The sequence below is a fragment of the Aspergillus ruber genome (assembly GCF_000600275.1).
Source record: "Aspergillus ruber CBS 135680 unplaced genomic scaffold scaffold00001, whole genome shotgun sequence".
NCBI lineage: Eukaryota > Fungi > Ascomycota > Eurotiomycetes > Eurotiales > Aspergillaceae > Aspergillus > Aspergillus ruber.
In genome coordinates this window covers 1,406,784-1,419,597 of record NW_024467297.1, presented here as the reverse complement: position 1 = coordinate 1,419,597, position 12,814 = coordinate 1,406,784, and the positions used below count along the sequence as shown (strand labels likewise).

At 47.6% G+C, this 12,814-nt stretch overlaps 3 protein-coding genes across 3 annotated transcripts; all 3 read right to left on the bottom strand.

Moving 5' to 3' along the window:
• Window positions 1–333: 333 nt before the first annotated feature.
• EURHEDRAFT_445887 (homeobox domain-containing protein) lies at window positions 334–1,467 on the bottom strand (the record flags this gene model as incomplete). The annotated part of the gene is made up of 3 exons (XM_040783556.1): window positions 334–489; window positions 546–1,298; window positions 1,366–1,467. 3 exons carry the CDS (start codon window positions 1,465–1,467, stop codon window positions 334–336), a joined length of 1,011 nt encoding a protein of 336 aa, XP_040643586.1.
• A 3,600-nt stretch (window positions 1,468–5,067) lies between these two features.
• EURHEDRAFT_407906 (uncharacterized protein) lies at window positions 5,068–6,147 on the bottom strand. Its single transcript, XM_040780694.1, has one exon. The coding sequence runs from the start codon at window positions 5,713–5,715 to the stop codon at window positions 5,389–5,391; it is 327 nt and encodes a 108-aa protein (XP_040643585.1). The 5' UTR covers window positions 5,716–6,147; the 3' UTR covers window positions 5,068–5,388.
• Window positions 6,148–9,546: 3,399 nt separating this feature from the next.
• Window positions 9,547–11,924, bottom strand: EURHEDRAFT_445099 (amidase signature enzyme; the record flags this gene model as incomplete). Its single annotated transcript, XM_040783508.1, has 7 exons — window positions 9,547–9,770; window positions 9,837–9,916; window positions 9,970–10,274; window positions 10,329–10,826; window positions 10,887–11,114; window positions 11,170–11,531; window positions 11,588–11,924. The coding sequence occupies 7 exons, from the start codon at window positions 11,922–11,924 to the stop codon at window positions 9,547–9,549; spliced, it is 2,034 nt and encodes a 677-aa protein (XP_040643584.1).
• Between the last annotated feature and the right edge of the window lie 890 nt (window positions 11,925–12,814).

Here is a 12,814-nt window from a genome sequence, read left to right as displayed (position 1 = left end):
GTAAAAACGAACCAGAACACCGCACAGATGCATATTGAGTGGGAGGATCAAGCAAGGCTACAAGGTTCCCTGCATAGTGGCGCCTATGCATGATCCTCGAAGCGATCAATCCCACGTAGTAAAATAAAACAACCAGAAATGAAGATGATAGGGTATCAAGTATGATCTTGTCGGTCTTGAATAAATGGTGTAATGAAGAAAATTCGTGGACAGAGGCATTTCAGCTTTCCGTGTACTTAGCCAGCCCCCGTAACTCGTAATGGTGAAATGATGCAAAACGTTCTAACCCTTGCGGGATGTATTATATCGGATTATCGGATTAGGTGGTCGAATCTACCGGTGAGGAGAAGGCATCGATTCAGACGAGGTCTGATCCATGTCGCTAAAGGGGGACTGTCGTTGCGAGTCCATGTCGCTGGCACCGCTGCGCATCTGATTGCGAAGAGCGGGCAGTTGTCGTCTTCTGGCGTTGATGAACCAGTTGCTGATCTGGAACGTCGTCAGCTAAAGCAATAATGATAGAAAAGACAAATGATGAAGCTTACCTGACTGATAGACAACCCTGTCCGGGTCATAAACATCTGCTTATCCTCCTCACTGGGATACGGATGATCCAGGTGCTCATGGAACCAAGCTCGAAGGATATCGGTCACAGGCTTGGGAAGGTTACCCCGCCTGCGCCTGTTCCTGGAGTCGGCCTGGTCGCCCATAATGCCAAAGTTCGACTGCGCATGTGATACCAACTGCGGCGAGTGCTGCTCAGAGTCACTGGGGTAGGCCATTGAATACCCATAAGGAGCGGGGTGACTGTGCATCATGGCCGCCGGTCCGCTAGTCCCCATGTACGAGGCAGAGTCCCCATTGCGACGATCCCATGGCCCACGTGCATCCATCGGCGCGGAACGGTAATCAGGCAGAAATGGGTCTGGTCGCGATGTCGGTCTCCCATCTGAGAATGGCGAGCTCGAGGTCAAGCTGCGGTCTGGAAGAGAGTGCAAATCCCGGATCGGGGGCAGAATGGGGCTAGGGCCACGCGAGGAGGCTGCCGCATACCGGGGGGTCGAACCAGGAGCGATGGGGGAGCCATTCCCGGGAAACCGGGGAGGGAGAGAGGAATGGTCCCCAGGATCTGAAGCACGGATAGGAGTGAGGGAATAGTCTCGTGGGGCGTCATTCAGCGGCATCTTGGGAGGTGATTGCAGAGGCTGACGGCCGGGGAACTCAAAGCTAGAGCGTTGGCGAGGAGAGGTGAAGTAGGAGGTAGAGTCGATTTCATCGTGGAGATGAGGAGGGAGAAGCTGCTCCGGTCAGTATTTCTATTTCTTTGGGGGAAAAGACAAGAAATGTAAAGACGGGGATGCATACCTCTCTAAACGAGGGCAAGGTCTGAGAATGGTCGGTAGGAAGAGTGTTTGCGTACGAAATCGCCATTTTGCTGGAATCGTCGTCCGGATGGGACGTGGTCATAGACAAGGATATAAATCCAGCCGGAAGCAATGGACGCAGGGTAAGCAGAGAGAATGGGCGACAATCACTGAGGCAGCGTTAGATCGATCGGGAGCCGCCAGCGGCTGACAGTGTGGATGTATGAGTTGGGCGACAGAAAGGATGCGAAGACGATAGTTATAGAGAACAAGGATTGACAAGAAAGAAGACAAGGATAAGAGGAAGGAAATTCGAGATTTAATATAGAAGACTCACGAGAGCTGAGCGGAAACGCAGAACCAGTGACATTGGTCGATGACGATGGGGAAACAGCTGAACCAAGGTTATATATGGTTATCGATGCAAGGCAGGGGTGGAAAAGGAAATTTAAAATAAAATAAAACGAAACTAAAATATAAAATAAAAGAAAAAAAATAAATAAATAAAAGAAAAATGGAAAATGGAAAATGGAAAATGGAAAATGGAAAATAAAATAATTCAGATCTGGGTCGTTGGTACCAGTAAGTAGTGTTACTCGGGAGGCAAGTAAGTATAGTTAGGCAGTTCCAATATGCACGGGCTGGCACCACTCCTGACTGCAGGCCAGGCTGTCTGAAAATCGCATTTATATGCACAGGCAGAATAATAGATGATATTCATAACTCCAAAAAGTGAAATCATCAGGGACAAACCCAACAAGGACGATCGTGGGAGGTGTGAAGACCGAGTGGATCCGGACATGGATTATCCACAAACTACGGAGAACCGTCACGGCTCCGTTCGGGATATCTAAAAGAAAGAATTTTGAGGCTTTTTGGGTGGAGGAACCGTCCCAAACTCTTTTTTTTCCTTTTTCCTTTTTCTTTTTTCTTTTTCTTTTTTGGTATGTACCTTCTTGACAGATGGATCTATCTTGGACATCATTTCAAAAAAGAAAAAATCAAGGGATAATTGATCTATCAGGTTGTGCGGCAGCAGCAGGACACTTCAGAAGGACAACACCTACATACAGCTCCTAGTAGTGTATGCTGTACTCTGGACTCTTGTAACTACATAGTAAACTTGGTAGGGGTAGAATACCGTGTTAATTCCCGAAGCGTCCCAGAGCCATGGCTGCCACACTGGGGGTTTGACTTTTCCAATGTTGTCATCACACACCATTTTTGAGGTTAATAAGCAGCATTAATTTTGTACAGCAGAATTAAGGTCTTCTGGTTGGAGAAAGGCCTTATTCGGTCCGGAATGGGACGGACTTGGAGCACTGTTGTCTGAACTGACTGAGCCAAAGATAGCTGAAACCTCTTCAAACAATCATTGTATGGGCCGTCTCCATATTCCCGTCCGTACTCTGTACATACTTCACACTATTCTACCCCTACGATAGAGCGCCTGCAGACCGAGTGGCGGTGGCGGCGGTGTCTGAGGCGGTTCTACTATGCACTGGTAATACTGAGTGCATTATTAGTGCATCGAGGGGGGATCGATAACTAGGACTCCCCTAATACCGGCTGCCAAATTGTAACAAAATAATTAGATTATTGGCCCCTCGCCCGCAGTTCCCAGCGCGTAGGGCAAGGATCGCCGGGTGAACCAGTCAGTGCCCCTCGCAGATCCACTGTCAGATCTGTATAGACTTGGAGAATATACAGTATTGTATACAACGCGATACTGGGCAGAGAATATACAAGTATATCCTACTGTACAGGGAACACTACAATGCACAGAGTACTAGTATGTACTCCGTAGAGTACTGTACATACCTGTACACAAAACGATCGCCTGTTCGCCCCACGGCTGTCGAGATGGAGAGACCCACTCCGGGTTGTACGTCAAGCGCCCATCCGCCACTTTCCGCCAGGAAGCCGGAAAGAAGCAATTATTCCCTTCAATTCAATGGCTGGATCTATTTTCCCTTTGGTTGATCTCTGTAACCCCATGCACGCTGCATCTGTACAAAGAAAGGAAGGAAACAAAAACAAATAAAAAACGACCTGTCTATCTGTATGACGCCCTTGAAGTATTTGCAGGTTATTGGTAGTGTGATACTAAAAGCAAGATCCGTTGCCCCGTGCTTTTGATCGGGAGACAAGGGGGGGATGGTGTGTGGCATACTGATTAGGAAGTTATGCATGTGTGGGTTGTATCTCTATAATTATACAGTAGTACTCCGTATATTCTTTGTTGGATGTGTTGGAGAATACGTATCCGACATGTGTCAAGAAAACCATGCACTTGGATTATTGGCGAAATAGCCAAAACAACAACAGGCAACATCTGACAGGATGATAATTAAGAAAAATTTAAAAACCCGCCTAGTGGAAGTTTAAGGGCAAATGACAAATGACAAATGACACGCTTCCCCACTGTTGCCGTATCTCAATATGGCTGGTTGGCCACGAGATGATAGTCCGAACGAGCTGAAAAATGGCCGCATTGGAGTGTTTTCATTGGCCCATCCCCCCCGTCCGTGACCATGACGGGAAATATCCCACCCCTAAGCCGATCGGGGCAAAAATTACTGTCCATCACCCGTCGGGGTCCAATTTATTGGTTTGTTTCTGTTGCAATCCTAGTAGATGATTCTCCCTGTCATGAATCGCAAATATAACACTATCGATTTGGACTTGGTCCATTGACACGATCTGACTCGTGCAAAGAGTACGGGGTTGTCAGCGGAAGGGACCGATGGGGACGTGTCAGGTGTCACTCGTTTCGTACGGAGTGCGTACTCTGTACGTACACAGTCCCCGAATGCATACGGAGTTCAATATGGAGACCTCCACTACTATCGTCTGGTTGGTCCTCCCTGCTCTCGCACTCTCAGTGCCGAGTATGGGAGGCACTACGGAGTACTATGACATACACCGGAACGGAGTACGGACACCTGTCATTCGGATCACTGGAAAAGAAGTAGCCCCATCGATCTCCATCGAAAATCCATCGAACCCTTCAAATCCCCTTTCAACGCATTACTGTCCGAAGAACTCGCTACTATGAATGGACTAACAATCCGGGAATATTTCTCAAAATGGGGGCTGGCCCTCTTGCTGTGTGCGGTAATCAGCACCGGTGCCGTTCTGGTGTGTAATCCGGTACGACCAAAGAGAGCGCCTGAAAAAGAAATAGACTTTCTTCCAATTCTGTCTCGCTGGAACTGTGCTATTGCCTAATTCGGCGTGGAGAGTTTGGTTTGACAAGTTATTAGACCGTATTCCTGTCAAGAATACGTGCTAGAGAGTTCATAAGCTTAACGTCGCTCCACTACTAATCCCTTTTGGTACCATCCAACAGCACGAGTGCTTTTACACACTCCAATGAGAGACTGTAGCCCCGTCTCTCCATTGTGACGGGCATAACAGCATTGTGTTAATCCTCCTGGCGTGACCAAGGGTTCACCTTCTCATTCTCTCACATTAGTGGTTTTCAGGAGACCTTCCCCTCTTGTGGTGTCTTAGAAATTGGACAGAGTGCAATACCTCCTGCCAAACACGGTTAGATCCAGATCCCCGATCGTGTAGATCCTTAGGATAATCATGAGCATCCGGTTCAGTAAATCCCATGATTATTTCATTATCATTCTGTAGAGCAAGGACGGAGTATACGGAGAACACCCAACTCCGTACTCCGTATGTATTAGCGGTAATCCAGCAAATTTGCCATCCACGCGGTCAGGATTCAGGGTGATCCATCATATGCTAGTGGAATTTGTCATGTCCTGTGCCTGCTTGTCACCGCTGCCATTACCTGGTTGCTGGGTTCTCTCCACTCCTCCATTTACAAATGACAGTTCTCCATACAGAATATCACTCTCTTCCCACAATATCAAAGGCAAAGAATAGCTCCTCCCGTATTCGTAGACATTATACGCTACCACGCTGCCGAAATTCACCCTTGTCCGATTCGATTCCAATAGTCGACCACTCTAATAACCGCCCAAACTCTCTATATTCCCCTGATCCAAACTCAATCTGTCTTTCTAGAACCACCCTCCAGTACGTCATACGAAGAAGCAACCCTGGCTCCGACTTCCTTCCACAACCCCTGTCGCACTGGATACCTGAAGAATACGATCACAATTGCAATTGCAATCACAATCGCAATGTTATGTATGCTTCTGTTGAATTCCGCAATGATCGTCGGTCCTGCCCTGTTAGGCTGCTGGCTGGCTGGCTGACCAGCCGAGCTCTGTTCGCTGGCTATCCCTAGTTCGTATGAAGTAGGGATACTGAGTAGGAATATGTTGATGCGGCTGGAAATACTCACGACAACCGTTGTTTCGAGAACCGACATCCTTGTATCCATATGCCCATGAACCTCTCTCTGGTATTATTATGGATGAAATAATAGAAACAGAAACGCGCTGCCTACCGTCCCAACCACTGACAGTTTGACGTTTCATACTCATCTGACACGTTTCACCATCGAAACGGCGTCCGCTCCTGCCAGCTGCCAGCTGCTAGCTGCCGAATCTGACACTGACACTGACACCGTCTTGTCTTCATCCTGTCGAGCTTCAAACTGGTGGAGTTGTCTCAGTGTCTGACAATGACGGCTTATTAGACGATGCGGTCCGTCCTCGCGTGGTGTGTTTCAGAGTTGATACGGCTCATGGAAGGGACGTGCTCGGTGTTTGCTATTCTGGACATGGTTGTGTTTTGGAAGGAGGGAGGAGGGCGATGGCATGTTTAGAATGGAACTGGATAATAGTCAGATACTGCAGTTACTATCATTTACAGTATGTTCTATACTCGCTTATCCTTGTGTTTTCAATCGGGCTGGTAATTTTTGTATGTTGCACAGGGATCGGGATGTGACGGGGTTAGATCATGTGCCTTGTTCAGCGCTTCGAAACCTATGTCGTCTCTCTTCCTTTTTCTCATACATTACCATTCGGATCCATCTCATTACTTAGATTCTACAGGTACCCTGTTATCAAGTTACTTCGATGAGCATGTCATCATTCGGTACGAATGATGACATCCCATACAAGTTCAACGCGAAGTAACCAAACCAGGTAAGGCTTCTAATCTAGGTACAAAGAAGAAACGACGCTAACGCCTGCGACGCACTATCACGGCAGTGGCGTCCCGACAGCAAAACCTAGCGTTTACTGCTTCCAAATCACTGTCTGTCGTGAAGCCACGGTGTTCGCGGCTACACAACTCATACAGATACCCATGTCATGCGGCATATGGCAGCATCTCTATACGGCGCTAGTCAGGCTTGTATCATAATGAGACCCTGACGCAGGCAGACGAATGGAGATGCCAACTTGGGTAGTCGCGGGTACAGGATATGGGCATGGTTAGCTGCATGCTGACGATGGGGCTACTAGCGTTTGCTTGTTGTTGTGATCAGACGCGCTATAATCTTCTACGTGTTCCTGACTCGTGTTCCTGTCTATACGGACAAACAGACAAAATGTCATTTGTCTCCGCAGTGCGTCGTGACAGCTTGCAATGGTGAACCTACTGTGCGTCGGGGATACATGTGCATCAGGGACCTAAGGGATCAACTACTGCGATGCTCGATGCTCAGGGCCCTGCATTCATGTGTTTATAATAGGTTGGTACAGTGCAAGCTGTAGGATGGGGATACGAAGTGAGTGAGCTCCACATCGGGCACGATTTATGGCATAATAAGGCGCTGACCGCTACATAGACTTTATATATATGCAAAAGAAAAGCAAATCTGGCAGGCAGGTGACCTTCAATAAACTATTGAATTATCGGCATGTTTAACTTCTAGGTAGCAATGCTTATGGATCCCAAGCCACCTGGTCTGAATCCTGCATGGGTGGCTGCATACGTTCCTTTGCGGTAAAGGATTCAGGCCCTTTGCAGTTCCTTCGTTATTTGAGCCTCTGATCCTTTATGGATAGGCTTTTGATAACTCAAATCATGCCCCGCTATTGTGTTGACCATAATGGACTCCATGCTACCATGCAGACTACTACTGTTTGTCTTGGCCAACATGCAGTTACGGAGTATGCAGAATTCGCAAATTCCGTCAGTAGCTGCACCCTGGAAGATTTGTCGTTATACTGCATGAACAAAGGCCGACAAACCATCACGGTAACACAGCATGCTGAAATTGGCACGTGTCAAGGTCCAAAGGACGGCTTGACAGCTGCTCCACTAAACGCTTTGAGCGCTCAGTGGGACTGTCATTTGGGTTTGGCAAGGATGGGCGACTGCAATTAATGTTGCTGACTGCTGGATGCCGTACCACCAATTATTGAATTATTGTTATTTCGACTACGAGAACGCTACGAGAACGGCCATGTTACGCCACCTGCACTTAATAATCCTTTGACTGAACCCCCCTCGGTCCACGTCGGGCGCTTCTCGGCCAGGCTCTCGTGTCATATGCAATCCTTGAATGTCTTCTTCTGGAAAGGTTTGCGACCTCGGTTTGAAAAGATCAGGCCAATCCGGCCTCCTACCCCGGAATCGACCAGGGCCAAGTGAAACCGCCAAAACCTACAGGGTGCATGCTTGTGTATTCTCCGCACAATTCATTCAATGATAAATGATTTACACGGATCTTCGCCGTCGGCACATACATAGTGCTATCCAGTCGGATTGCTGCTAGTTCCTTGATCTACATTTCGCAGCACGCGATGCCACTCTGGAACATAATTCCTGCAAGTCATGTCTCGAAATCTCGCGACTCAGCCCAACACATTCCAAGAAAGGCTTCGTGCTTTTCCCCGTCCGCCGTGCATGTGACGGTGACCGCAAGAAACATTATGATTGTCGACTGACAGGCTGACAGTGGGGACCAAAAAATTGGACTTAGGTTGCCCAGCCCCTAGTTAAATTTAATGGCCTTGTTGGTTGGTCAATGGAACACGTCCAAAGAGAACCAGATCCGATTTCCGGTTCCGATGATCCATGACGGCGGCAGCGACGGCATGACGGCTGCGCAGTGGAGCCCGAGCAGGTGTCTGTCGCAAGCTCGCCCTTACCATTAGATTTGGAGGAACTTATCCGTCTTTTTCGCAATTGCGATCTGGACCCACGCGGCTCATCAATCTGGTCTGTCTCTTGCCGTGAGTGTCTCACCGGATCCGAGCGCTTTTTTTTTGTTCTGTTCCAACAATCCTTGTACTCGGGATGGGGCCGCATTAATCTATTTACAATCAACTCACGACACGCTATTTGCTAACCACGTAACTACCGGGACGGCCGGCATACCATTCTCAAAGGCAAACAAAAACAGAAGTCCCATGCCAGAAGCCGCGAACTTTTGCCGATTGGTCTATTTTACTAGGCGGGAACTAAATTGCGGCTGGAACAGGCACGATTTGACAGGTGTGATAGGTCACTAGATCGCCGTCTTTTATCTCCAGCTGTTCGCGCCAAGTAAGATCATACCGGTAGTACTAGTGCTTATTGCTTGATTGAAGTTTCCTTACGGGGGCTGGTGGCTTACTGCCTTTGATCGCATCGGGCATGCCGAGTATACAGGTGCGATAAAGTGGCGTTTTGATGGCTTGACTGGTGAGGTGATAGATTCAATCTTTAAGTAGTTGATGGATAAAGTTGCTCGCTATTCATAATTTCATGACGTTTGTAGAGTTCCATCCTTGGTGGAATAGAAGATTCCGTTGATGTATATATTCGGATTCATGGATCATCCGTCATGTGCTTCCATAGTAAGTATACCATATTATTCACTTCAATCACCAGCTTCTTGTCTATTTAGTCATTGAAATGAGTTCCATCTTTATATCACGTTTGAGACTCACCTCGAACTATATATTTGAAGCCAAATCAGTTATCAAGTCTATTTTAAATCCGATTCTCATTCTTATCCTTGGAGAAAACCTCGATAGTATCACCACGTCAAGAAGATTTACGCAGTCTAATAACTTAAGAAGTCATGGAAGATCACTCGTGATTCTCCTGGACATACCGGAGAGGGTCTAATCAAGAGAAACTGAGCAATCATTACAAGGCAAGACATCTAAATAGTCTTGGAGCAGCCAGGGAATTTCCTTGAGCATGTCGCAAGTATCTTTTTTTTGGGGGGAGGGGATCATAATAATGAATTTGTTATATAGTGACCTTGAATAATAACTATAGAGAGCCATAAGGCCTTTTCATTACCCAAGAGCTATCCTAAATAGTCGAGTTTACCTCCAACATTTGAAGATGGATAACCCTTCGAAGGGTACAACATTGGACCAACAGCAACTGGCCTGAGTATGTCCTGTGCTTCCATTTCCCGAACCATATTTGCCAGCATCAGGTCACAGCTGCGAGCCGCGACCAAGCTCATAGTGACAGGCAGATACTCAGTCTTGCCGCTCTTGGTGCTGTTGTAAGGGACTTCGCCAACTAGAACAGAAACGTGGTATTAGAAAAGACTTGCGCAAAAGAACACAGGCAGGCAGGGTGACATACTTGGAACAACCAGGTCTGGAACTCCAGCGAAAACAGCAATGTTGCTATCGCTCATACCCCAGAATGGAGGCGACGGAGGGCTAAGAAATGTCAGTGTTTTCACATGTACGAGGAATTGGGGATGACATCCTACCCGAAATATTCATCACGGTAACTGACAGATCCCACACTGTTCGGATAGATGTAGATGGCGTCGGAGCAAGTTTCATTATCATGAGCTCCGAAACCGGTATCCCCATTCCACCAATGCTGGAAGATAGTCTTGTTCTGCCACGCTTTATCCCACCCTTCTTGCTGTGCTTCCTTGCCAATGTTCCAGCGAAGTAGGGGACCGGGATTTATGTATGGAGTGCGATCATCGTGCTTTGCAGCGTAGTCTTGGAAAAAAGGAGCACCGAGGTGAAGCCATTGGTGTACGGAAATGAGGGTTCCGTATGTCTATATTGATTAGGTTAGTGATTTCATTAACTGGGGTGGCGTAGGGTCTTTTACATAGTGTAGCATGTCTTGCAATGTAGTATCGGGCGCGTCAGAGGGCCGGGTGGAATTCCAAGCAGAATTGATATCGACATGGGTGCGCTGCGCCCCAAGGAACGTTTCTAGCTTTAGCACAAATCTCTCAATCACTGCTGACGCATCTGTGTTGTTAATAGCCTTTGGCGTGAACGAGTTTCTCGGATACAAGAGCCTTTTAGGGTATGACCGATAGTCGCCATCGAAGTATTGATACCAGGTATGGGCGACACGAGCCCAAGTATGCGCACTCCGAGCAAAGACGCCCGCGGTATCGAGACCAGAGCAAAGAGGAATGACGTTATCTAATTGAACAGCGCCCGTGCTGGGTCGATTGCCGAATAAGCCCTGAGCGCCGGCTGGGCCACGCATCGAACCGCCTGTGTCACTCCCCACGGCGATGTCAAGCCAGTCGTATGCGCCCATACCAGCGCCAGGGCCGGTGGAGGAACCGCTGGGGTCCTGGTAGCCATCCCCCTAGAAGCGAATTTATTAATCTGTGTATGAAGGTTTAAAAATAGTAGAAAAGGGACTTACTCGAGGGTTGAAAGGGCAGTGAAAGTCCACCCAATCAGCAGTAGGCCTGTCACCATTGGCAAATTGGACGGTGCCCATCTTCCCCACAAAGACAGCACCCTTATTAATGAGACGCTGAACAGCCGTGCCTGTGGCATTGCGCGGTCCATACAGGGAATAGTATGCACGATTTCCGCCACTCGTTCGCAGTCCTTTGATGTGGTATATGTCCTTTACTCCGAGCCGAAGCTATTGAGGATTCAGTATTGAAGATGAGCTGGGAACAGGAGAGATGCAGACGTACACCAGCCAAAGGCTTCTCTGCTGTTACTGTATAGTATAACCGTGAAGGAACAGCGATACTCCGTCCAGGAGGTGGGCGGTATCCACCCATTCCGTCGCTGACTGAGGATTCAAGAAAAGCCATTTGAGGGTCCTCATACAGTCGATGTGCCTTAAAGATCTGTCCAGTTTTTGTCGACAGAAAGTAAGGACCAACCGACAATTCCAGCGAAAGACGCGTCTTCATCGCTGGATGAGCTGTTTCACTAGGGTGGTACTCTGGCGAGACCATGAGAACCGAATTGCCGTTTCTGTGAAGCTCCGGAAGTGTTGATTGCACATCGATAGCAGCGGAGCCGTGTTTAGTGTTCGTGAGGTAGATTGCTGATGTGCAAGTTTCAGTTTTCCATAATTCCATACAGCAGTTGGAATTTACTTACTGTTAAGGAAAGCCAAGCTAAACACATCATCTCGCGTAGAGTACTCGGCTATAGTAGCATTGAGCTCACTGCCGGTAAAATCGGAGGTATTGCTAGATATGACGGTCATAGGCAAAATATCAACATCAGAAAGGTTGGCGGAGTTCAGCGTAGATGCCGGTACATCGAGCAGCCGAGACACCGGGATATCGTCCACATAATAAGGGATTCCATCCAATACGGTGACTCGGCCATGTGCTAAGTTTTCTGCATTAGCAGGGGAGACTCTGTTCAAAGTCAGTGCTGCGCTGCATAGTATTGCAAGGTACAATGCTTGTTGTTTGATGTATTGAATCATCTTCGCCAACATCTCAAATCTAGTTTGCTCTAGAAATTCTAGCCGGCAGTTGGCTTGGGCTCTTATATTTCAAGCTATCCAATCGAGGAAGGGCCTAAATAAGAGTAACTGAGAATACTCGTTCCTAAGAGAAATATGTGCCTGTATGATCTTGCAGTTTATCTGATCGACTTCATCTTGGCCAGGATAGCAAGTATCTGCTTATCTGCCTATGGTTACAGCTTCTCCGTTTATGTCCGACAGAAGTGAATAACCCTAATCTATTTACTATGTAATGTTAGCTCTGAGCGCCGCGGCGAGCGGGGGTAAAGAGGAACCTACTCCAACAATTTGGAGACTTGGATTGTGAGTCCATTTGTGCACTTAAGAATTCAATTTATTGCATTATTTAACTAAATAGCTGTAAAAATAAAACCCCATATCTTGCTATGATATGCGTTTACAAACGGTATCTCGAATATGAAGGAGCAGGTGCGGAAAACGGACAGTGAAATATGTTTGTATGCCAGCATGAGCGCATTTATAGAATGAATTCAAGCAAAAATAGCCTTGCATATGGATATGATACATTGGTGTTCTTGGTTATCGTATTTACATCATTCTTTACCAGAACATGCCATCTATCAAGACCACAGGTGATCAGAGTCTATGTATACATAAAGACAGATACCGCAGAAAGCTCTTGGCAGATTCGACGCCAATTCCTAAAGAGGCGCCGGTGATGAAGATGGACTTGTCGGCCAGTTGGCCTTCCAGGCCTTCATCTTTCACCTGGAAGGCGGTAGGGCGAGAATCGCCAGGTCCCTAGGGCTCCTTGTGGACTTCAGTGTAGCGGGTGGTCATGGTGTACGATGCTTAATGAAATGGGGAGAAGGAAGAAAGGGGGGGGG